The sequence below is a fragment of the Pygocentrus nattereri genome, chromosome 7, assembly GCF_015220715.1.
Source record: "Pygocentrus nattereri isolate fPygNat1 chromosome 7, fPygNat1.pri, whole genome shotgun sequence".
Taxonomy (NCBI): domain Eukaryota; kingdom Metazoa; phylum Chordata; class Actinopteri; order Characiformes; family Serrasalmidae; genus Pygocentrus; species Pygocentrus nattereri.
In genome coordinates this window covers 34,626,518-34,650,627 of record NC_051217.1, presented here as the reverse complement: position 1 = coordinate 34,650,627, position 24,110 = coordinate 34,626,518, and the positions used below count along the sequence as shown (strand labels likewise).

The 24,110-nt window shown below is 39.7% G+C and overlaps 2 protein-coding genes across 5 annotated transcripts in view; one reads left to right on the top strand and one right to left on the bottom strand.

Moving 5' to 3' along the window:
* The first annotated feature begins 611 nt into the window (after positions 1-611).
* On the top strand, positions 612-11,257 carry pgr (progesterone receptor). The gene is made up of 8 exons (XM_017701932.2): positions 612-1,570; positions 2,142-2,251; positions 3,749-3,865; positions 5,103-5,408; positions 7,362-7,506; positions 8,551-8,681; positions 9,115-9,272; positions 10,987-11,257. The coding sequence occupies exons 1-8, from the start codon at positions 672-674 to the stop codon at positions 11,140-11,142; spliced, it is 2,022 nt and encodes a 673-aa protein (XP_017557421.1). The 5' UTR covers positions 612-671; the 3' UTR covers positions 11,143-11,257.
* Positions 11,258-17,314: 6,057 nt separating this feature from the next.
* Positions 17,315-24,110, bottom strand: part of LOC108429891 (rho GTPase-activating protein 42) — a 182,803-nt gene continuing 176,007 nt past the window's right edge. For all 4 annotated transcript variants that reach the window (XM_017701956.2, XM_017701957.2, XM_017701958.2 and 1 more), the window contains one exon: positions 17,315-18,099. In XM_017701956.2, coding sequence (XP_017557445.1) covers positions 18,011-18,099 — 89 coding nt within the window. In that variant the 3' untranslated portion in view covers positions 17,315-18,010. The remainder of the gene's footprint in view (positions 18,100-24,110) is intronic.

The window sequence follows — 24,110 nt, the reverse complement described above, 5'->3', positions numbered from 1 at the left end:
GTGGCTGGACGGGCCTCCTCCACGTACTGCTGGTGTAGAGACAGATGGGCCGGCCCGACTTTCAGTCCCTCCAAAAACTCAGCACTGGCCACGGCTGTTTTCTGAGGAGCCTGCCGTCCCACTGTGGATGTACATTTGAGGAACACTATTAGGACAGACTTCTCCAGGATGGTTTCTCGGCGCAGCCGCTGGACTCCAGATTCACACTTACCTGATCGACAGCTGGCAGTAGTTTTGGGCTCCACAGAAGGTGAGAGATGAGTGCCATTGTGTGAAACCTACGATGCAAAATAGTGAAGAGTGCTTATTAATAAGTGTCCATCCTTGGGGTATAAGGGACTAACAGGGAGCAAGTTCAGGAGAAGAGCATCAAAGTGCATCAAAGCGTCGATTTGTAAGAATCTCATTTGAAAAGTGAACAAAAACAGGCGAAATCAAAATCAACCGACTGTTTCTGAGATTTTGGACTGGTGATATTTTATATTACTGTTTTGGGGACTGAGCCACACGAGGCGCATCTCTTGTAGCTACACAGCCTTTCACCACAAGGAGGGATATTTTGGGAAGGTCCCTTTTGTCCGATGCGGGGCAGCTTAGACTATCACAGAGAAGCGAACGGTGAGGGCTGGTTCCGCCCTGCGCTCCGAGCTCGTTTCAGCCTACACCAGGGAATGGAAGCGAAAGCCAGCGACAGCTGCGCGGTGAACGCAGCGGCGGATTCGTCGGGAAGCAGAGCGATAGATTTCAGTGGGTTAATGGAGAAATACGCGGAGGTGAGCTTTGCTCATGGCAAGCGCTCCAGCGAGGATAGAGCCGCGCCCTGCCTCCCCACAGCCGTGCGTAATTTTGGACACGCCGAGTCTCCGTGCGCGCTCTCCAGCTCCAGCAACGACGTCCCGGCCGAGTTCGCCGCTCCAGTGGAGAAGCCGTTCGGCGCGAGCGAACTTCTGAAATTCGAGCCGGCAGAGTGGAGGCTTATAACTGACACAATACTCCACCTTAAGGACACTCCGGACAGTCTGGATGGGTCTGTTCCCTCAGGGACGGCCGTGTGTAAGTTCATCAAAGACGAGAGCGAGCCCTCGCTGATTATGGAGCCCCCTCAGCCCCCTGACCGCGCGGCTGATTTAGAGCTGGCGTCGAGTCTCGACAACATCGCCTACGACGCTGACAGGAAAGAGCCGCTGGCCGTTCTGGAGGACACCGCGGCTCTGCTCGTCGCCGCCGGCGGGCAGCAGCTAGGGGTGGACACCTCGACCAACTTTTTGGTGGAGCTGAACCAGCCTAACTCGGCTGAGCCAGCCTCGTTTCCTCAGCTGAGGGGGGACTCCAGGCTCGTGCCCGCGGCCAAAGCCATGCTGAACTTGGACGTCGTGAACGCGGCCTCGCCGCAGCACGCGCTCATGTGTAACAACGAGGGGGGGCGGTGGCAGAACTCACCTGCCGTTTTCTGGAGCCAGTCGGCCGCGCTGAGCGAGGAGCAGCACGGGCACAGTGGCTACTCAGGGCCGGACGCACTCAACGGCGGAGGGTTCGGGCAGCGGGCAGCGGCCTTCGGCGCGTTCCCGAGGTGAGTGTGTTTACGCATGTGCTCATTACGCACGCTGGCTTCTTTCAATCTTTCTTTTCTTTTCTGTTCTTTTGTGTTCATGTCTTTTGTGCATGTGTTCATTTATTTTCACTTAGGAAAGGAACAAAATGGTTTGACTTTCAAACTTTTGCTTTCAGCTGTAAATGAAATTACAAGGCTGAGCCTCTAGAACTGGAGTTTGGCTGTAATATAGAGTAGAATTAGACGAAGCTTCTGAAGTACAGGTCATGTTCATTTGTCCAAACTACCAAATATCAGGTGGAATATTGCTGTTGTCGGAAGAAAACCTCGTATCTCCAAAATGGTAATTTTACAGGAGAAGGAAAAAAACGTGCCAGAGTGAAAAAGTCATTTTGGATCATTTCTTTTGGTTCATTTATCATTACATTTAGACACAATGGAAAGGGCAACAGGTATTTTTAAAAATGTTGTGAAAAACTGAAAAATGATGGAGATTGAGGTTTTCTTCTGACAGCAGTGCTATACTTGTTACATCACATTGTTACAGCTCATTACATCACCACTGATACCTTATCTACACTGTGTTTAGTGTCCCACCTCAGAGAATGTGTGTGATATGTGGAGATGAAGCCTCAGGATGTCACTATGGAGTCCTTACATGTGGAAGCTGCAAGGTGTTCTTCAAGAGAGCTGTTGAAGGTGAGGAAATGTGTACCTACAGATTCATATTTGCATTAGCAAAAGACCAGTGGTGGACGAAGTACACAATTCATGCACAATTCATGGAGTTAAAGTTGAAATGCCCAAGGTAAAATATTACTCCAGTAAAAGCAGATGTTCCTACATTTAGACCTCCACTTGAGTAAAAGTACAGAAGTATTTACCTTCAAATGTACTTAAGTATCGAAAGTAAAAGTGCTAAAAGATTAATTCTGGCTCTGATGTCCTGTTATCATTTTTGTAACAAGACTCGCTTCATGAACTCATTTCAGGTGAAAGTCCTCCAGTGTCTCTCTTGGTAAACCAGTCTTCTAATAGAACGTCATTAATTAGTGACGCTGACGTCTATTAAAATGATCATAAGCACAAAACACTGAAGGTAAACAGTTTCCATCAGGGAGAACCGAGTGGCTCTGAAATCCCTTTTACACACAAGCAAAGTTTCAGTTTAAGATTTATTTACAACTTCTTTACAAGTTTAAGTTGAATAAAAACTGGCTTTAAACTCAGGATCACAAATGAGCTTCCTTTACTGTATTGATCTGTAGGCCTCTGTTCATAAACATAAACCAGCAAAAACTAATTTACTATAAAATGAAAGTGTTTGTATAAATTCAGAAAAAAGACGCGTCAGTCACGACTGCATATGTGGACATATTTCTATATTGTGGTCTATTTACACAAAGTTAGGTTAGTTCATCATTTATGTTTAATAGACACTCCCAAAATTTTACGCTGCTGCACTGATGTTGAACCGTGTGCTTGCACTGGGTCGGTATGACCAACAGGTCAAAACAAGCTCACATCAAAGTGACCGCTGTGCCCTGATTGGTGTTCTTGCTTTGCACTTCTTTTGTTTTGACATGTTATGTTTTTATGTACACATAAACCAAAAGGAATGACAGATTACTTCAGTACAGATACACGAAAAAACTACTTAAGTACAGTAACGAATTACATTTACTTAGTTACTGTCCACCACTGTTTGTCATAGATAACAAAGCACCATTTGAAGGAAATAGCTCCTAATATTTTTTTTTATAACTTTTTAGGAAATATAATGTGTGTTTATGTATATAAACAAGAGATATGCAGCAAACATCTCTGTGAATCATCTGTACACGTTTTGCAGCAGTCAGTAACTAGGCTCTCGTGTGGACCATAACTAGTGTTCATGGTGTTCTCATTTTCACACTTATTTTCCTTATCTTCCAAAGGCAGATATGTAAGAGCCATAATGTCTGTCTATGGCCATGTCACCCTGTCCTCCCAGCCTTACCTCAAAAGCACTGCTTCATTTTTCTTTTCTTTCAGTGCTCTCTCTCTCTCTTTTCTTCTTGTCTTTAAAATCGGTGTTGCTTAAAGAATACAGTGTCAATATTGATGACTTCAAAGGAACAGGCATGTTTTTAGCCCATTTAGACTAAATGGAGTTTCCTTTATTTGTGCATTAACAGTGCTTTTGCTATTTTGTAGGACATCACAACTATCTTTGTGCTGGGCGAAATGACTGCATCGTGGATAAGATCAGGAGAAAAAACTGCCCTGCTTGTCGTCTCAGAAAATGCTACCAGGCAGGGATGATGCTTGGAGGTAGTTTATATATGCATGAACCTTTAACCTTCTAACAGATCAAACATCTTAAAAAGTAGCATCACATAAATGGAGGCTCTTAAGAGGAAGTAAAACCCATTATCTTTGATCATCAGACAATTGACTAGTAGTTAAATTGCAATGCAAGGATTGGCTTGTACAACCCCATTTCCAAAAAAGTTGGGACGCTATGCAGAATGTAAATAAAACCTGCACGCAATGATGTGCAAATCATGTAAAGGAAAGGAAAATAGTACACTGTCATATTTTTATTTTCATAATGCGCCAAATGTTTTCAGCGGTGACAGGTCTGGACTGCAGGCTGGACAGTATCTGGATTTGTAAACAATGGAGCAATGTTGTTGAAATACAGGCTGAATGTGGTTTGACATTGTCTTGCTGAAATAATCAAGGCCTTCTCTGAAAAAGACATTGTCTGGATGGCAAACATGTATATATCATTCAGCATTAATGGTGCCTTCACAGGTGTATACATCACCCATGCCATGTGCACTGATGCTGACCCTATACCATCATGAATACTGGCTTTTGAACTGTGCACTGATGACGAGCTGAGTGGTCTTTAGCCCGGTGGACAGTGTCCATGATTTCCAAAAAGAATTTCAAATGTTGATTCGTCGGACCACAGGACACTTTTCCACTTAACCTCAATCCATTTTAAATGAGCTCATTTTCCTCATTTCACAATAACATACATATTTTAAGACAATAATAGAGTTAACAATAATATGAAGATTTTGAGAACAGTCAATTAAAAAGCATGTATTTGGTCATGCTTTCTCTTATTGGGCAATTTTAAACCTTTATCATTCAGTATCAATGAGTAATGAGAATTTGCAAAAATACGTTTGTTGCCTTGAAGTAACACTCTGCCACAGTGGAATGGATTTAGCCAGTCACAAGCCAGTCTTACAATTTCTGAGAACTCGGCTATATGTCATTTCTTCACGTAGCCTCACAATGTTGCCTCAAGGCAACGTACTCCAAAAAGACCCCTACACACATTCTTTTGTTTTTGAATGTAACAATCAGGACCGAGTATTGATAATCATAATATATAATTGTATAATTATACAATTTAATAATCAAGGACCATTTTATGCAAGACAGTGCCGTTCTTAAATTGCCTTCAGTAGAGGGTTAACGGAAGATAAGCTGTAATGAACGTGAACAATATCCTGCATCAACATGAACTCTCCTTAATGTTTTTTCACAGGTCGTAAGCTGAAGCGGTTCGGGGTTTTGAAGGCCATGGGTCTGAGCCCGTCACTGATGTTCCCAAGCCCTCTGGCCCTGACCGCTGAGGGCCACGCTTTGGCCTCCATGCCATGTATTCCTGGGATCCGTGACCTGCAGTTCTGTCCTTCAATCATCAGCATTCTGGAAAGCATCGAGCCAGAGGTGGTCTACTCAGGTTATGATAACTCTCAGCCAGACCTGCCACATGTGCTTCTCAGCAGCCTCAATAGACTGTGTGAGAGACAGCTCATCTGGATTGTCAGGTGGTCCAAGTCTATGCCAGGTGAGGAAACCTTTGTAGGCATTCACACAGTTGGTTGACCATGGTGTCTAACTATGATTCTTGGATGGGTGTCATGGTTTGTCCTCAGTGTGACTGGTAGCAGTGATGGGGAAACACTGGTATAGTTAATCATTTGAAGTTTGCTGTGGAACATGTATGTAGATGAGAGTGAAACCAACATGCAAAAAAACAAAAATCACCCAGGATTCACTGAAGCTTAGCGTACCTGTGTGCAACCATGTCCACCAGTTCACCAGTTGGTTGTTAGCATTATCCTTTGAAGAACATTAATGCTAATTTTAAGGTAGCCAAGACACAAAGACATTCATATGCATGAACCATTGTTTAAATCCTTGCATTATTAATGCTTATACATATCACAGATTTATTAATCATCACTGCAACTCAATGACTTATGTGGTTGCATCCAGCGATGCACATTTTGGCAAATTCTTTTGTATCATAACCAACTGCCTTTAGTCAGTAAGTGCTTATCAGACTAATTTCTTATAAGCCTAAATTCAAGGATGTGAAAATGTCAATAATAAAACTCCAGTTCTAAAATCTGAATAGATTAAATGTACCTGATAGAACCAAGTTTTGTTTAAATGAAGGGACTGGCGACTAAATAGAATATTACCACATTATACAACCGTTAGATCCGGTCACGCAAGCTGATTGGTTGAGAAGAGTTGTAACAGTGTTGTTATTTCTCCATAACAGCATGTTTGCTTTTCACAAACACCATATCACTCTGCTGAGATGCCGTTGCTAAGCAACAACTTTGACAGCTGTAGATGACGCTCAAGCCATTTGAACGTTTTTACTTCTTACTTTGCCACAAAAACAAAACAACATTAATACTGATCCAGCAAAAACGGACAGAACTGAGCTAAACTTGATATTGCGTCAGTTTTATAGCTCAGTCTGATTTGGTCAGACTCTGGAGATCAGACCACACGTTTGGTGAATGGTATTGGGTTAATTTCTGGCTGATTCCAGGTTGTTTAGGTTCTTCTGTCACAACTGCTGACTGAAAAGCTGCTCAGTAGTGATGACAGTTTGGGAATTTAGTGTAAGGAGCTGGAGAACGAACTGCCGGCTGTACAGTGAGTGAGCAGAGCTCGTTACTCTGACGTAGCAACAAGCTGCTTGTCAAGGAACTATAATTTGGCGGAAGGAACTGCGAACGTTAAAACATATTAAACGTCACGTTCACTACCCAGTTTATTAATTTCTTACTTTATTTGTTTAACTGTTCAAAGTATTAAAGCAATAGAACAATCGAGGTTGTGTGTTATCGCCAATGACATCACACCTTCAGCTCGTACCTACAACCAAACTACAGCCATGATGTTATTTTGCAATAAAACACCCTCTGGTGTTCTGCTGCTTAAATATATAATGATCGGCTACTAAGAGTTCCATATTCTGAGGTTCTAAAGTTATATTTATCACTTACTACTAGCCTAAAACAAGCATAAATACCATTTCCAGGGCTAGCTTTGGGTGAGTAGCTCTTGAAAACTACCACCAGCTGCAATAGTGAATTTTTTCTCTCAACATAGAGCATTGTTGTGCTATCAACCTCTCAAAACACTAGTATTTTAAATATTTAATTTTTGGAATTGTGTTTAATTTTTGTAAGGGTCATCGAGTAGAACAAATTCGCAATTCTGGCTTTATATGTACAGTTTAAAAACATCCCTCAACTTCAGCGACACACACACCCATTGAAATAGAAACTGTTGTTTATCGGAAAAGAAATGAACCTTTTTTAACTGAATACATTTTTCAATAAGTTGTTTATTTGATTATTAATCAGTTAATCATGAACATCTCTTGTAGCATCTGTTTCCACATACGTTATGTTATTTTGCACAGAGAACTTTGGAGACTAGTGTAACTACACAGCTCAGAACTGGAGGTGTTTAATAAACATTTCTTTGCAAGGTTTTTGCAATTTGCACATCAATGACCAGATGAACCTAATCCAGTACTCTTGGATGAATCTGATGGTGTTTTCTTTGGGGTGGAGAAGCTTCCAGAACGTCACAGCTGATTACCTGTACTTCGCGCCTGACCTTGTCCTTAGTCAGTAAGTCAACAGAATTCATTTCCATCCATTAAAAGCTGAAAGAAACCCTAAATCATAGAAAGTAGCCCTAGTAACTAGTTTTGTCCAGTAACATTTTGTCATATAATTTCTTATATGCATCTGCATCAAGCATTTGCTTGGCTTATGATATTAGCACTACTTGAGCTGGGTCAGTTTCACTCGGGGTGGTTTTGTAGTACAAGTGATTACCGACATGATCCAAGACTTTAATCCAGTATGAATCTACACTGTCTGTAGTATCTGACTTAATTCCTCATTGAATTAACCTCTGTAACTCTCTGAACTCCCGGCACTGCATCATCAATAATCTTATTTGAGTTGATTGTTATTAATATTGAGTTTTATCTGACATGAAAATCCACCCAATGACCTTTCAGTCAGAGTTACAGTACAGTGCACATTCTCAAAATCTATTTGTGTAGTATGTGTTTATTTGTTGACAAAACTGTAGTGTAATAGAAAATTAATAATGGTTTTATATATACATATATAATTAATGATTTTCTGGATGTGAGTGTGTTTGTTTAACCATTTTCAAGCCTCTACTCGAGGAAGTCCATTATTATACGTAGTTAAAAAGCAACTCCTGGTTTGACCAATCGGTGCTTCAGTAAATTGTGCTCATGATGTAATTGATGATATTAACAAGTCTCTGTGGTGGCTGTGAGTGTGTCAAGTGTGTTACATTTTTGTTTTCCTGTTTATTTGAATCATGAATACGACTTTATTCTAATGTATATTGTGATAAACTCACTGCTGAGGTCAATTGTTTAAACATTTGCTTAGATGCCTAAAACTTTCGCACAGTACTGTATCTATAGTAAGTTGGCTAAATTACAGTCAGATCCTTTAAAAAACTCATTACAGAACCTCTCCTAACACTAATATAGCCTGAACACTACTACTTAAAGATAAAACAGTTATTTGACACCGACACATGGTCACCATCCTCAACGTTTAGCATGTCCTCTTAAAACATCAGAACCCTGATTAACACTAATCTTCTCTTTTCTGGTGCGCTAGGGACAGGATGAGGAGGTCTCCTATTTATGACCTGTGCCTTGCCATGCAGCACATTCCTCAGGAGTTTGCAAATCTGCAGGTGACCCGAGAGGAGTTTCTGTGCATGAAGGCCCTAGTGTTGCTCAACACTGGTAAAATAATAGCCCTTTTTCTCACCTTGTTCCCATTTTTATGCCCCTGACCCATAAGAAAAAAAAACAAAAAAACAAATGACCTTGTACTCACCTCAGGGATGGACCAGCTCTGGGGGGTTTTCAGGCACTGGGGGTTGTAGAGATGAGACTGGTTCTCTCTAGTCTGACAAGAACTTGATGACCAGAATGTCTTTAGCAGCTGTTATTATGTAACTTAATTTACTTCAAAGAGAAGAAAATAATCTCTGTGTGGAGAGTCATGTAGTCTTAGCACTTTGCCCCATCCCCTCTATCTCATCAAGAATCGGGACGCCCTACCCCTAGAGATTAATGTGTAAAACAAAGGGGTTAGGGCTGAGTGGTCAGATTTCTTGTTTATTAGGGAACTAAGAAGTTAACATTATATATTTTTTTGTTTTTCTTCTTTGAGTGCCTCTGGAGGGCTTGAAGAGTCAGAGCCAGTTCGACGAGATGAGACAGAGCTACATCCGGGAACTCACAAAGGCTATTCAGATGAAAGAGAAAGGAGTGTTCGGGAGCTCCCAGCGTTTCTATCACCTCACTAAGCTCATGGATGCCATGCATGAGGTATGCAGCACCACGCAATCTTCAGCAGATACCTGTAAAATGATTGGGAAAGTATTGTTTATAGTTTTTTCAGGAACATCATATTCTTTAACACCTTACCTGCCAGTGGGCCCAAGATGTATTACAGACTTCTATAAGCCAAGAACAGCCCAACCAGTTTGCACTGAAGGTCCTTACTGTATAAAAAGCCTTAGTATGTGATACGCCTGAGATTTTAAGGGGTTAAAGGAAATTACAGCTCTCAGTGACAAGAGAATCACATGTCTGAACCTACACTTGAGTTAGACTTGGGAAAACTTGGAAAGCCACTTCATTTAATGAAGGGATTAAAAGCTTTTAAAAAATGTAATCGAATTCTGCCTAAATTGAAACTGTAGTCCATCAGGAAGACGCCTTTGCTGTCTTGTAAAATAGCAAGTGTTATGGATATTATTTACAGGGGGATTCCACCAATGTTTTAACATACACCAATCAGGCATAGCATTATGACCACCTCCTTGTTTCTACACTCATTGTCCATTTTATCAGCTCCACTTACTATATAGGCATGCTTCGTAGTTCTACAAGTAGTTCTACTATTCTGAGAATAGTCCACCAACCAAAAATATCCAGTCAACAGCATCCTGTGACCACTGATGAAGGTCTAGAGGATGACCAACAAAAACTATGCTGACACACACTTACTATAGAGTAAGTGGAGCTGATAAAATGGACAATGAGTGTAGAAACAAGGAGGTGCTCATAATGTTCTGCCTGATCGGCGTATTTGCTTAATTATTAATTGTTAAGGGGTAAACAAAGTCAATCAGAGTGGTTTGATATACAAACGCACCACTTTAGAGAAACCTGTTGAGTCAGAATTTTTTACAGCACTTGTAATAATAACTAGACGCCTGACGTGTTCAAGGCCTGTACAAACAACCGCACAGGAAGTTATTATGTAAAATAGTTGTGAATATGCTGCCTCATGCCAGAGACATTGTTTTCTGATAATATTGAAATAAAGTTTTGGAGTAAAACATATTTTTTGAACTAGTTATGGCAGAGAGGAGCATGCAGGGCATTATAACAGCGAATAGAACTCAGGAGAAAACTTACTTTTCTTGTTTTATTTTACCATGATCACCTTTACATAGAGAACTCAGATTCGCAGGTTCATCGGTGGGTTTGAAAAGTAAATAAAATGGCTAAGTCTGAGATGTAGGTGTCGCAACCACCGCTGTAAAGAGAGTTGCTACGTTTCTCAACAATAAACCATTTCACGTTAAACTACCGAACGACTGGTGGAATTCTTAGCAATACATGGTTTTAGGTAAGTGTGTGTTGATTTTGGAATGTAGATAGCATGATGCTTATTGGCTCCATTACTTGTTAGCTGCATTAGCCTTTCATTAGCCTTCTAGTGCCTTCGCAACTACATATAAAGTCTGTTGTTGCTTTTAACTGCCACACTTCTACATATTACTTATATAGATAGAACATCACTTTGCACTGTGAGATAAAATGTTGCTTCAGCTTGGACTGAAGAGTCACCAGCTATCGCAGAAACATGACTTAATGTCTGCTAATGTTTTGGATGATAAGCCACATGAAACGTACAGACGCTTCGCAAGCCTTGAAATGAAATGTATGACGTGGGCGCTTTTGATCCTAAATCAGCGATAACGTGATAATGTGATTGAAGCTGAGTGTGCGTCACTCTCTGTCTGTGCAGATAGTGAAGAAGGTCAACCTCTACTGCTTGAGCACATTCATCCAGGCTGAAAACATGAAGGTGGAGTTTCCCGAGATGATGACTGAAGTCATCTCATCACAGCTCCCAAAGGTGCTGGCCGGCATGGTTAGGCCCCTCCTCTTTCATGGCAAGTGATGTCATGACTGTCCAGAGAAGATCATGGAACATGGAGGGACATTTTAAAATATTAAAAAAAAAAAAAGCCTAAAAAGCTTAAGGTGGCTTAAACAATAACCTAACAGCACTAAATGTCAATCTTACTGGTCATAAACACTGTCTTGTGTAAAAAAAAAGCAGAACTGTAATCCTAAGACAAAGCAATAATTCTCTTATTTCAGAAAACAGCCTAATGCTAATTACTGCGACAATATATAATATTGCACATGCTGGGGGAAATGAATCCTGTGCAAAAACAAAAAAGATCATCTTCATTCAAATATTGGACCAAGGCCCAATCCCAGTTCTTCTTTTTACCCCTACCCCTTGTTTTCAAGTGTCACCCTAACCCCCTGGAACTGAGTTACAAGGGGTAGTGGTTGAAATCTTTCCCTACAAAATGGTAGCAGAGGAGGGTAAAGTTCAGCTCCTCACTGCTGGGCCTTAGTTTTATTTAGGGCATCCTATGCCCTCAAAGAGCGGGGCAATTATTTATTATCACCCACCACTAATTCTTCAGTGATATGAAGCTGAAGTCAGATATTCACCAGATTCTTGTTCAAATTTTCCTGTTCCACCTTAAATGGTGCAGCAATTCCATTCTGGTGCTTTAGAAAGGGGTGAAATGGGATTGGGCCCAAGTGTTCATTGAGGTTGTACTCAGTTATTTGTAGTCGGTTGTTCATGAGCTAATTCATATGTGCAACATCCCACATTTTGCCTCTGCTCAGCATCATGGTGTGAGCTGTGACACAGGCTAAGTTCCTGTGTTTATGGTAGATGTAGTCCATCAGGTAATATTAACAATAGTGAACAAATCCAGATGTTTGTAAACTAAGGGCTTGCCTCGTACATAAGGCCAGCAGCGGTGTAAGATTTTGCTGTCTGCCTTCATGCATCTCTGGATTTGAAAGGCTGAGGTGTCCCCTGCTGCCTTTGCCATCTTTAGCCTATATACTATCTTTATGCTTATTACATTAAATATTACACATTAAATAAAAATGAGCTTTACCTTTTTTTTTTTAAATGCATGACTCCAACCACACATGCATTACTGCTAGTGTGGGTTTACTCAAATTCAAAGACACGGAAAAATGCTACGTGAGCGCTAACAGCGCCTCCTTGTGGGGAATCCGAATTATTCAGGAGAAAATGAATTATCTGCACATACAAACATTTTACACACTGCTTCTGTTTTTGCTGTTAAAATAACAATTTTTCACTTATTGAGATTTATACTTTTTTATATATACTTTTTACCTCAGTGGTAAATAAATATTCTACAGCACCTGTGATAGATGCTCACATGTAATATGTACAGATCTGGTAAAGTACTAAAACAATGTATCTAGGGACAAAACATTTATCACACCTTATTGGCCATAAAAAAAATCTACTGCCAAAAGATTGGACCCATAAAGCAGAGATTTGGCTCATAGGTTCGTAAGTGTCTTATTGCCTTAAGCCATGTTAAAATGTTTGGTTATAATGGATCAATAGAAGCATAATCTGTTAATTGTATTTTTAGATTGTGTTCATCTCGTAGTATTAAACATGTTTACGACCAACAATACATGGAGAAATTTGGTGGTCATTAGGTCATTAGGTCCTAGGTCATTCATTTAGTATATAAGGTGTCATTTAGCTGGTTTCTCAGAAACTTCATACTTTATTTTTAGATTACAGGTTCATCCTTTTGGCTGTAGGCTGTGTTTATGACCAGTACATGAGCCAGGTCAGTCTTTTAGTACATAAATAAGTGTTAAGCTGTTTTCTGTACAGTTCAATGAAGTGAAAAGGCATGAAGTAAAACTGATTGCTTTGTCTTTGGACTGTGTTTTTTGCTTTTGACATGAAACAGAGGATATAACCAGTAAGACCTGAGAGAGGTTTGCTGTTTCTAGGTCGTAATGTAGCACGTTAAGCCATGTTTTAGAACGTTCCAATACGGATGTCCTTGATAAAAGCACAGTTTAATGAGCTCCTTTTCCTTGGCTCTGTTTGAATTGAGTTTCCAGGCTCCAGTGATTTTTTTTACTGTGGTGAAAAATGCATTCCTGTTACATCTTGGCTCTTGTTTTGCTTTTACCTAGAAACTAATCTAGTAAACATAGTGTAGTAAGTATAAAGTGAATTGTGACAGGTGATTTTTCTTGTTGAGTTTGGTTGTCATTTGATTCAGTGGTACACTGTTATTCATTTTAGTTCAACATATTGTGTGGAATTCTTTAAGGAACTCATTGTAGATGATAATCATCCCTGTTCTGGCCTGAAGGACATGTTCCCAATTGGGACCACAAAGAAATATAGCCTGGACTTCATGTCTGATGTAGATAATAAGTCACACTAAGGGCGATACTGTGGTTTTGTGTCATTCTGTAACCTTGCCGTGCATCTCTATCAAGCACATCAAAGTTCAACCATGGCTGGCCTTAAATTAGAGAACTATGCAGAAGTCAGAGAACACCCTTTATTTACTTCATTTTCAGTCCAAACAGCCACTAAGTAAAAGGTATTCATCAGAAGCTTCATATATTTAAGAAAATGAAGGAGAAGCCTCAACAACTAGATCACTGCTGTCGGAACAAAACCTTGTATCTCCAAAATGAGAACTTTACAGGAGAAGCAAAAGACCTACTTTATGTCTAATGTCAGTCAATGGAACCAGAATTTTTTGCAAGTCATTTTGGGCTATTTATTTTGCTCCACTCATCATGAAATTTACACACAATGTAAAGGAGAACAGGCATTAACAAATTGTGTAAAACCTGAAAAACTACAAAAATGGATCTGCAAGGTTTTGTTCCGACAGCGGTGAAACATAGCATCCACTTTTTCCTTAATAATGTGTGCACTTCTGCCTTTACTGCAGATTCCGTTTTTTTCAGCAGCTTTGATTCCAGTTTTTCAAAGAAATGTGCAGCGATGTTTTTTCCACACCTCCAAAGCAATGCCTTCCTAACAGCTACTCATCCTGACAGAACCAAAGCATTGGGTTGACCCACAGGATGGACAGAAGCAAGAGTAGAGCTTGATTTTCTCCTTTCTCTCCAAGATGAAAGCTTTAAGTACTGTTCATCTGATGGGGGCAGTTTTGAAGGTCTCCTGTGTCTTGCATAGTTGTTAGGAATCTCAATTTCTCTAGATTGTTTTTGATCATTTTTGATCAAAGTTTTGGAAACTCAGTTATTTTTCTTTAACTTTCTCCTCCTATTGCAGGTGAATTCTCATATCTACTGAAAAAAAGAATTACGTCTACAGTGGCTGTTTTGACTGGAACATAGTCTTTGACTTTTGCGTAGCGCTGTAATCAGTGGTCAGTGCTATCATATACGTCAATTTCATGTCAAATTCTACGGTAATAAAATGCAATGATTGTACAGTGAAACATGTTGTAGATGGCTGTGTTGTGTATAATAAATAACTGTATTGTGTAATAAGTCAAAAGATAAACTAAAGGTAACACTTTATCAGTATTACATTTGAATGCATCTATATACATAACATATTACATTCATGGATATAAATCAATGTGGTTATAAATATTTATAAAAATGAATTACACTGAATTACACTTTACAGCCATGTTTACTATACATTATGAATTAATGAGTTAATATAATGCATTATAAGTAGTGTTAATAACATGTTATACTATCAATGCCAAAGAAGTCAGTCCCAGCTTGGACAAATACAAAGTTTATTTATGGAATTTCCAATATTTTATCTCTCAGTGCTGGGCTGCATCTTCGGGGCTTCAGTCCTGAATATTCAGATGCCCCAAACAGTATAATATTGGATATGCAGTGTTAAGTTAGCGCCAGGCTAACGGTGGTGAACATTGACTTTCCCACATTGGGTAAAACACTGATGACAGCACTAGTTTAAACTCTGACGTTTGAAGCCTGTGATGTGCTTTCTTGTGTATGTTTTAGTGTTTCAGTAAATTCTTCAGTAAATTCTTCGACTCAAACACTGGAGGAAACTTCAGTACAGTATGCTTAGAGAGGACAAATACAACTTATGAGCTCTTATAATTGGCTATGAACAGTACTTATAATGCATTATGTTAACAATTCATAACGCATAATAAGCATGGCTATGACATGTAATGCATTTTTATAAATATAGCCATATTTATGATGTCTTATAAATACATTATAACATGTTATAAATGTGTTTATAGATGCTTACAAACATGACATTCATAGAAAGTGTTACCAAACTAATTATACATTTAGATATTAATAAAACATGAATAACACAGAGCTGCCCAAGACTTCAGTTAATGTCAGTGTACAATGACTCTGACCAGGGCTGTATTTTAAGACATTTATGGGATTTGACCTTGCCAGACTCAGTTAAAAGGGAGTATCATTCCAGCATCAGCACTCAAGGCTGTTGGCACATTCTTATGCATTTAAATGGAAAAGAACACCGAGATCTTGGCACCTGTCTTTACCCTGTTTCCCCCCCGGAACATTCGGCACAGAAGGATTTAATTGCATCTTCTTGTGATTGAGACTTTTCAGAAGTTATTTCTGCTGACACAGATTGTGGGAGCTTTAGTTTTAGTAGACATTTATAGACATTTATTGACAGTATGACAACATGTAATACAGTATGAGCCAATCAGTGGCGTAGAATGCTCTTAAATCTAATCTCTACACATTGTGTGACCCAGGTATGGCAAGAAAGAATCAACTTTAGCTCAGATTTGGGGACAAGTGCAACATTTACAGTTACATAAAGGTTATATGACCAAATAAAACACTTCATAAAATATGACAGTAAAAATATGACAGGAAAGACAGAAATACTTTGGCAAAATGACAACTGTGACCGTACCAAAATTGCTTTCAAAGTGCAATAAGACTAATTCTAAAAATGACAGAGTGTGTAGGCTATCATACTTACAATCACATAGGACTTTTATTCTATTGGCCCTTCATTAAGGTAGACTGTACTGAGATAATTACACATAAAATGGATCATTTATTTAAATCTGTTACCTCTGAGTAAGACTTGTGATATACTGATTAACAGAAGCATAATAGTATTGATAAAAAGAAAAGAAAGAAAAGGTAAAACTTGGTAGCACTTCAATACATGAGGATGTTATAATGACCCCAGTAATGCTCTTACTAGCCTTACTGAAGCCAGTAGTTGATAAATAATTGCTGATTACTACTTAGCAATATCTATCTAACTAAACATTTTCCAGAATACTTTTATGCATTTGGGTCCATAATGGCTGATCTCCATTCGATTCCTCTCAATACCTGCAAATACTGAAACCCTGACTCTTTATTTTAAAGTGAAATTTTCTTGCTCAAATTAAAGAAGAATTCCACCAATTTTAAAAAAATTTCTGAATATTTCGATCCTTGAGATCTAAACGGAATTATTCAGAGCGGTTTGATTAAAAATGGCTTACTATAAAGAAACTTACAGACTCTGAATTCTTTACAGTGGTGGTGATAGGAACCAGGGTTCGCCATGATTACAACACAAATATAGACATTTTATTTACTATTCAAAACCACCAGGGAACCTACATGTATCTTCTGAGTTTCTATGTAATGTTGATGATGGTAAAGTAGTGATAAATCTGAAAAAATAAGCTTTCTTTGGGGACTGTTTTGCCCCACAGTGCCCTGCGTGTAGTCACCTCCCTGTTTCTACGCTCACTGTCCATTTTATCAGCTCCACTTTTTATATAGGTGCACTTTGTAGTTCTACAGTTACAAACTGTGGTCCATCTGGACTGAGAATAGTCCACCAGCCAAAAATATCCAGCCAACAGCGTCCTGTGACCACTGATGAAGGTCTAGAGGATGATCAACACAAACTATACTGACACACATGAGCTGCTGTCTCTGACTTTAAATCTACAAGGTGGACCAACAAGGTAATAGAGTGGACAGCAAGTGTCTAAAAACTCCGGCAGCACTGCTGTGTCTGATCCACTCATACCAGCACAACACACACTAAAACACCACCACCACATCAGTGTTACTGCAGTGCTGAGAATGATCCACCATCCAAATAGTACCAGCTCTGTGAGGGTCCATGGGGTTCCTGACCACTGAAGAACAGGGTAAAAGCTGTCTAGCAAAGTATCCAGAGAAACAGATGGACTAGAGTCTGTAACTGTAGAACTACAAAGTGCACCTGTACAGTAAGTGGAGCTGATAAAATGGACAATGAGTGTAGAAACAAGGAGGTGCTCATAATGTTATGCCTGATCAGTGTATGTCCACGTTGTGCAGCCCTACCAGCTGTCAGGCTTATGATGTTTAACAAGGCCATAATAAGAGCTACCTCAAAGATTATAGTGTATTATACACAAGCTCAGTCACTGCTTAATAAAACAATAATGTGGAAGCAGTTACCAGTTACCAGCTACTAGCTTGATTAGGCTCAACAAAGCCATTATAAGGTCATTATAATATCCTCCTATACCAAAGTGTTACCTAAATCTCTGCTACACTAAGACCTTTGAGCTGATGTTTCAATCTCAGAATCATCAGGCTAATGCACAGCAGTTCAGTGGTTTTATACAGTACTATGTATCTGTATTCCTACAGATAACAGTTTGGACTGCAGAAACAGGGCTGCTTAAGACTGCATACGTACATGATTAGGTTATGTACATATATTATGTATCATTTATTGATGCTCTCTTTATATTCGTGACCACTTCTTTTATTATTTATCCAAACTGCATAATAATTATGCACACAGTCCACATGCTGGATGTGCTTTTCTACTATTAAAACGTCACTGCTATGTCTACGTTACCATGGATACCATGAAAAGTTTGATGACGTCTTCGGGGGCGGAGTCAGAGGAAGACAACATAGTTTTCGGGCACCAGTCCCGTCCTGCCCTCATATGTAGCCTGAAGCCAGCCGGGCTCCACCGAAGGATACACTGCAGAACAAACAGTTCTAGAGTCACCACAACAACAGAAGATGGAGGAGGAAAGTAGTAAAGCCTTAAATGCATCAGTGCAGGCGTATACTAAAGACTGGAATCACTGTTTTAAGTCATATGATTAGTTTTGTTGCTGATACAGTCATGTGCAATAGTTTTGTTGATTTTTTAAAGCACATAGTTTTCATAAATGGAAAGTATTGAATTACATTTACTGGGGTGGGGGGAGGATGATGGGGGTTGATTCTTAGATGCATCACATCAAAAATCGATTTTCTAAATATTTAATTTAGAATAATTTTGACGGAATGCAAAAGGTGGAACTTGTGCAGCACCGGGAGAGTCTGTGACGGCACATAACAAAAACACAATGAGCGAGAAATCCAGCACCCTCTGCATTAAAAGCCAGGTCAGGTCAGCAGTCACAACCCAAATGCTAAGAAGAGACATTTTGTCCTTTCAACAAAAATCAAACCACCTTGGGAGCCACAATATTTTATGTCCTGTATGTCTCAGTATGTGCTGACGTCCTAGAATAGGTCAAAAAATATAAACAAGAGTGCAGATTTACTTTGCTTTGCTTTAAGCTCTAGCTACAGCTGCTTTCCTCCCATCTGCACCAGCAAACCTTTCCTCAAAAGTTGAATAGTTTCTCATTAAATGTCTCTCAAAGTTTGACTATTTTACGAGGCTCAAGTCACTTCTTATTCGCCAGCTTCTTGTTCGAATATTCACGTTCCACCTTAAATTTTGCCTGATGACTTCATCTTCGTAACTTTTTAGCATTTGACAGTCTCTTGTTGCAGATTTAACATACCAAGAATCCAACTGCGCTGCTTATAAATGCATCCATTCGCCTCCAAATGTTCGTCTTAAATCTCTCTTTGCCTTTTCGTAGCTACTAGCCAGGTGAGACTCCGTTGCTATGTGACCTGCAGTCTGCACACCAGTTTTCAGTCACTGAGAACCAGGGCTTTCGTGCTATGTTTGCACACTTTGGAGCTGAGATACAACATCCAGTTCGAAGATATTTTACAGACCCCACTCTCTACAACGAGACCAAAACCAAAGTTACATCTATTGCCACTGGATCTTATTTCACTGTAACAGTGCATTTTATCATGACAGCTAATGTCTCATGTGCTCCAAAAAAGAGCAGTAAATGAGAGCCTTCCAGTTCACTTACCACATCATTTCCATTTATTTTATTAATAAAAGATATTGGACGTAAATTCATTATGGATCATGACAAATACTTTGCTTTAAAAGTACCAAGTCCACGCACAGTGAGAAAAAATAAATCCTGTATACAAGATGCATCGATAAGTGTTTTAGAATCACATCGCAGCCTCTGAATCGTAATCGAATCGAATTGTGAGGTACCTAGAGATTCCCAACCCTAACATATACTGTCGTTGCAGTGCTTGTGTACACTTTCCCCTGTAACAGAGCTTCTTGGATTAGAATTAAATCCGAGTACTTTTTTCTTTTACTTAATTTTACTGTACTAAACTTTACTGGTTAAATAAAAAAATCAGTTCTAAAAGCCAATCAAAAGAGAAAAGCTGCCAAAACCACTTCAGCCCTGAGACATCAGCTCAGAGGATGTTCAAAGTTCAGAGAAGTTTAGTGGAGGAAAAAAGACGATGATGTCACCAGGACACACAGGGAACACTTTATGAAATTTGTCATCTTAATTAAGTGAACTAAAAAAAACTTTTATCAGCTGGGAAATCTGCTTCCCGAAACTAGCTGAACCAGCTGGGGTGGGAAGGCTATGTCTTTATGGATAAATAGCTCACAATCATATTGAATACATGGCAAACATCTGACCTTAAATCAAAGTAAATTTAGTCCAATAAAACAAAAACTCATTTTTAAAACAAAATCAAATCACAATTATTGAGAGCTCCTATATTACATCCTTTCTGCAGCCTCCCTTTGCCAACATGACAGCAATAGGTCCTATAATGCCTCCTATAATGCTTGATCAGACTGGTGGATACAGGGAAAGAAATCTGAGACCACTTGTCAATGAAGAGTCTTTCCAGACCCTCCAGTTCCTCACAACTGGATTCTCCTCTTTAGCGCACCCTACAGGTTTTCAGTGGGGTTTAGATCATGAGCCTGGGATCACCACATCAAACACTTGATTCCGTGGTCACTGAATAATTTTTTCAACATATGTTTTGAAACACTGTCCTGCTGAAAGATCCAACCATGACCCAATTTCAGTTTTTTGGCTGCTTCTTGGCAGATCATTCGAAAATCCCCCCAGCACACTGTGCATCCTAACAAAGTTCCCAGGGCTTTTGCAAAAAACTGGCCCCAAAACATGACAGATGATACTTAACAGTAGGGATGAGGTTATGTATGCCAGATCTACCTTGAGTGTTGCCAAAAAGCTCTATTTTAGTCTTATCTGACCACAGAACGTTTCTCCAGTAGCATCCAGCAGACTCCAAGTGCCTGTGTTTATGGTACGATGAAGGATACAGCATGCCTTTCAAACAGTTTGTCAGCATCAGCGAACTGTAGTTTTGGAGACTTAGTGACCTCAATTGTGACCCTCAGAGAAAATGTGTAACTCTAACTATCTCACTCGCTGTGTGTGGAGGTAAAATAAACGTGTCCTCATCCAGGCAGGTTCACTACAGTTCCGGTTGTTTTAAACTTAAGTACTGCCCTAACAGTGGACACAGTTTTTATTATTATTTTTTACAGCCATTGGCGGATTTATGAACTTAACACACTTATCTTGTTTCATCTGATTATGAAAGGAAGTCAAAGATGATAAGTTTATACTTCATAAACATTCTGGTGTCTGGTTTGCAACTTATTTTTGAATAGAACCACAAAAATGAATATGAAATGTGATTGCAAAATTTTGATTGGTCCATTAGACTGTTATCACCTTTACCTAACACCAGTTGATCTATAAACTGCCATCATGGTGTAAAACAGTCAAATTGCTTTAGCGACAGTAACACACACACACATTTCCTAAGCCGCTTACCCTCCTGGACAGCATGGGGAGGCTGGAGCCTTTAAGGGTTATAAGCTATATCTTTTCATGTCGTTTGTCGTGACTGTTTTTTCTTATTTACAACATGTGTTTTGACACTAATCCTGAATTGAGCTCTGGATCTAAACTCATAATCCATCTAAGTCTTGCCTGATGCAGTGGGACATTATCATTCCAAAGAACACAACAGAGGGCCTGAAGAGAGGAGACAGACGCTCCGGTGCACAGGCACAATGAGCCGTAATGTTAGATGAGAGACAGGTCGCCGTGTTCTTTTAAATGACCACAATAAAACTTTCAAAACAGACCACCCAACGGACTCTCCCCCACAGCAATGACTCAGTTCAGTTCCCGCTAATACATCAACTGAGGTGCAGCTGCACCAGCAACTGATATGGACCTAGAGTATGGAGCAAAAAACACATGAAAATGATATTTACTTAATCAAGGAGTATGAACAGGTAATAACTAGAAACGTGGATTTCCTGAAGGAAATGCACAATGCTCATCTTAAATGGTTCCCACTTCCTGCTAGGCGGTTTCTATGGTATCCAAGGTGGTTGCTAAGGTGTTGCTAGGCAGTTGCTATGGTATCACAGGTAGTTGCTAAGGTATTGCTAGGTGGTTGCCATGGTATCCGAGGTGGTTGTTAAAGTGCTTCTAGGCGGTTGCTACGGGTTTGCTATTGTATTCCAGATTGTTGCTAGGTGGTTGCTATGGTATCATAGGTAGTTATTATGGTATTCCAGGTGGTTGCTAGGGGAGTACCAAGCGGTTACTAAGAAGTTGCTAGATGGTTGCTAAGGTAGGGTTAGCACAGGTGGTTGCTTTGGTAGCACAGGTGGTTGCTTTGGTGTTGCTAAGGGTTTGGTATTGTATTCCAGGTGGTTCCTAGGCAGTTGCTACGGTATCACATGTAGTTCCTAAGGTGCTGCTAGGTGGTTGCCTTGGTATGCAAGATGGTTGCTATGGTGTTGCTAGGAAGTTACTATGGTATTCCTGGTCATTACTAGGGGAGTGCTAAGTGGTTGTTATAGTATCCCAGGCAGTTGCTAAGGTGTAGCTATGCAGCTGCTACAGTATCCTAGGTGGTTACTAAGATGTTGCTAGGCAGTTGCCATGGTGTATGAGGTGTTTAACTTGTTCATAGGGAGTTCCTAAGTGCTAGCTATGTGTTGTTGAAGAAGAATGAGAGCCTATATGAGTAAAGAGGGATGAAAAAACGACACATAAGAGGAGTGGAGGACAGTGCAGCTGTGGATTAGCCACAATCTGAATCTGGCAGAAAAATAATAATAATAATTTAAAGAAGAAGAATAGAAATTGCATTGACATTCGTAATGACACTGTAAAACATAACAACTGCAATTAATTTTGAAATTTATTTTACTCCTTTGCTAAACTTACTAATGCAAATCTGCTAATGCCTCCCATTTCTATGTATAATGCCTTATTGAGGTAAATCATGTTCAGATCTGTTAATTTGATCATTCCTACAGACTGAAGAGTCTTTTTCCTAAAAAAAACAAAAAAAAAAAAAAAAAAAACTTTCCAGCATTCTTGGCTGATTTGTGGGTTTCTGTTACAAAAACTTTTTCCCCTTTTTATATCTCTTTGCACAATGTTACTATGGTGTCAGAGAACATTCTTATGCTAACTTGAAGTTTGGATGCATTTTAAATATTTTCGTTATTCTCACCATGATGTTTTGTGTTCAGGTGTAGCAAATGCTAAATATCAGCCTCCAGCACTTTCTAAACAGAATGGCAAAGATGCCTGAAACTCTTCCAGGGTGCAGAAATGAATGTGTCTTATCCATGTCTTCAGTGTATGACTATAAGTCTATTTCTCAGTACCAAGACTGGGAAGAACAGACTTACAAGAACACAAGGTCAGAGAACAAACATACACGACTTGATGTGCTTGATGTGATGTGACTCCTTGCTATGGCACAACTGAGACCCAAACCGATTTCACCAACATTAAGCTACCATTTAGTAGGTGATGAATCTAGAATATTAAACATGGAATCCCAAAATAGAAGCTGGTCCAATCACCCATGTTTTTTTTTTAATTGAAATGGAGAATTCTAGATCTAGATCAGAGCCAAGCTGGAACAAAAGACGAAGGAGAGATGTTTTGCACTATTAACCTAAAAGGAGCCTCGTCCCGATTAACAGTCAGAACAAACTTTCATATTGTTTCATTTGTACCAAATAAGCAAAGATTTGACAAATTTAGTGTCTATTTCTAGCCTAATTTTTTACAAAGTATATTGAAGTGCACGGTTTACTTATAAGCACACAGCTGAGGGTCAGTATCCTCTATCAGGCATGATGATGCTGTGGTGAATGAGGAACTTTCAGGCCACTGTAGTTGGCAAGTCAAAAAGTGATGCATTCTCGGTAATCGGAGCAGAACAAGAACACACCTGTGTACTTAAACTGTTCTTGGTACTTGGTGCTCTTGAATAATGGACCACAAATTTGGCAGTGGAAGATGATGTGGAGCACATACAGCAGGATGCAAGAACACACAGGAGCACGTATTGAGAAACAGCCTTAATGTAGCTACTGGATATGCAGCAACACTATATTGCCAATTCAGGTGTTCCAATCACTTCCATGGACACAGGTGTATAACACCAAGAATCTAGGCTTGCAGACTGCTTCTACAAACATTTGTGAAAGAATGGGTCGCTCTCAGGAGCTCAGTGAATTCCAGCATGATACCATGATAGGATGCCACCTGTGCAAGAAGTCCAGTTGTGAAATTTCCTCACTACTAAATATTCCACAGTCAACTGTCAGTGGTATTATAACAAAGTGGGAGTGATCAGGAATAACAGCAACTCAGCCACGAAGTGGTAGGCCACATAAAATAACAGAGCAGGGTCATGTTTCTTCGTCTGGCAATCCAATGGACAAGTTTGGGTTTGGCGGTTGCCTTGGAGAATCGTACTTGTCTGATTACATTATGCCAA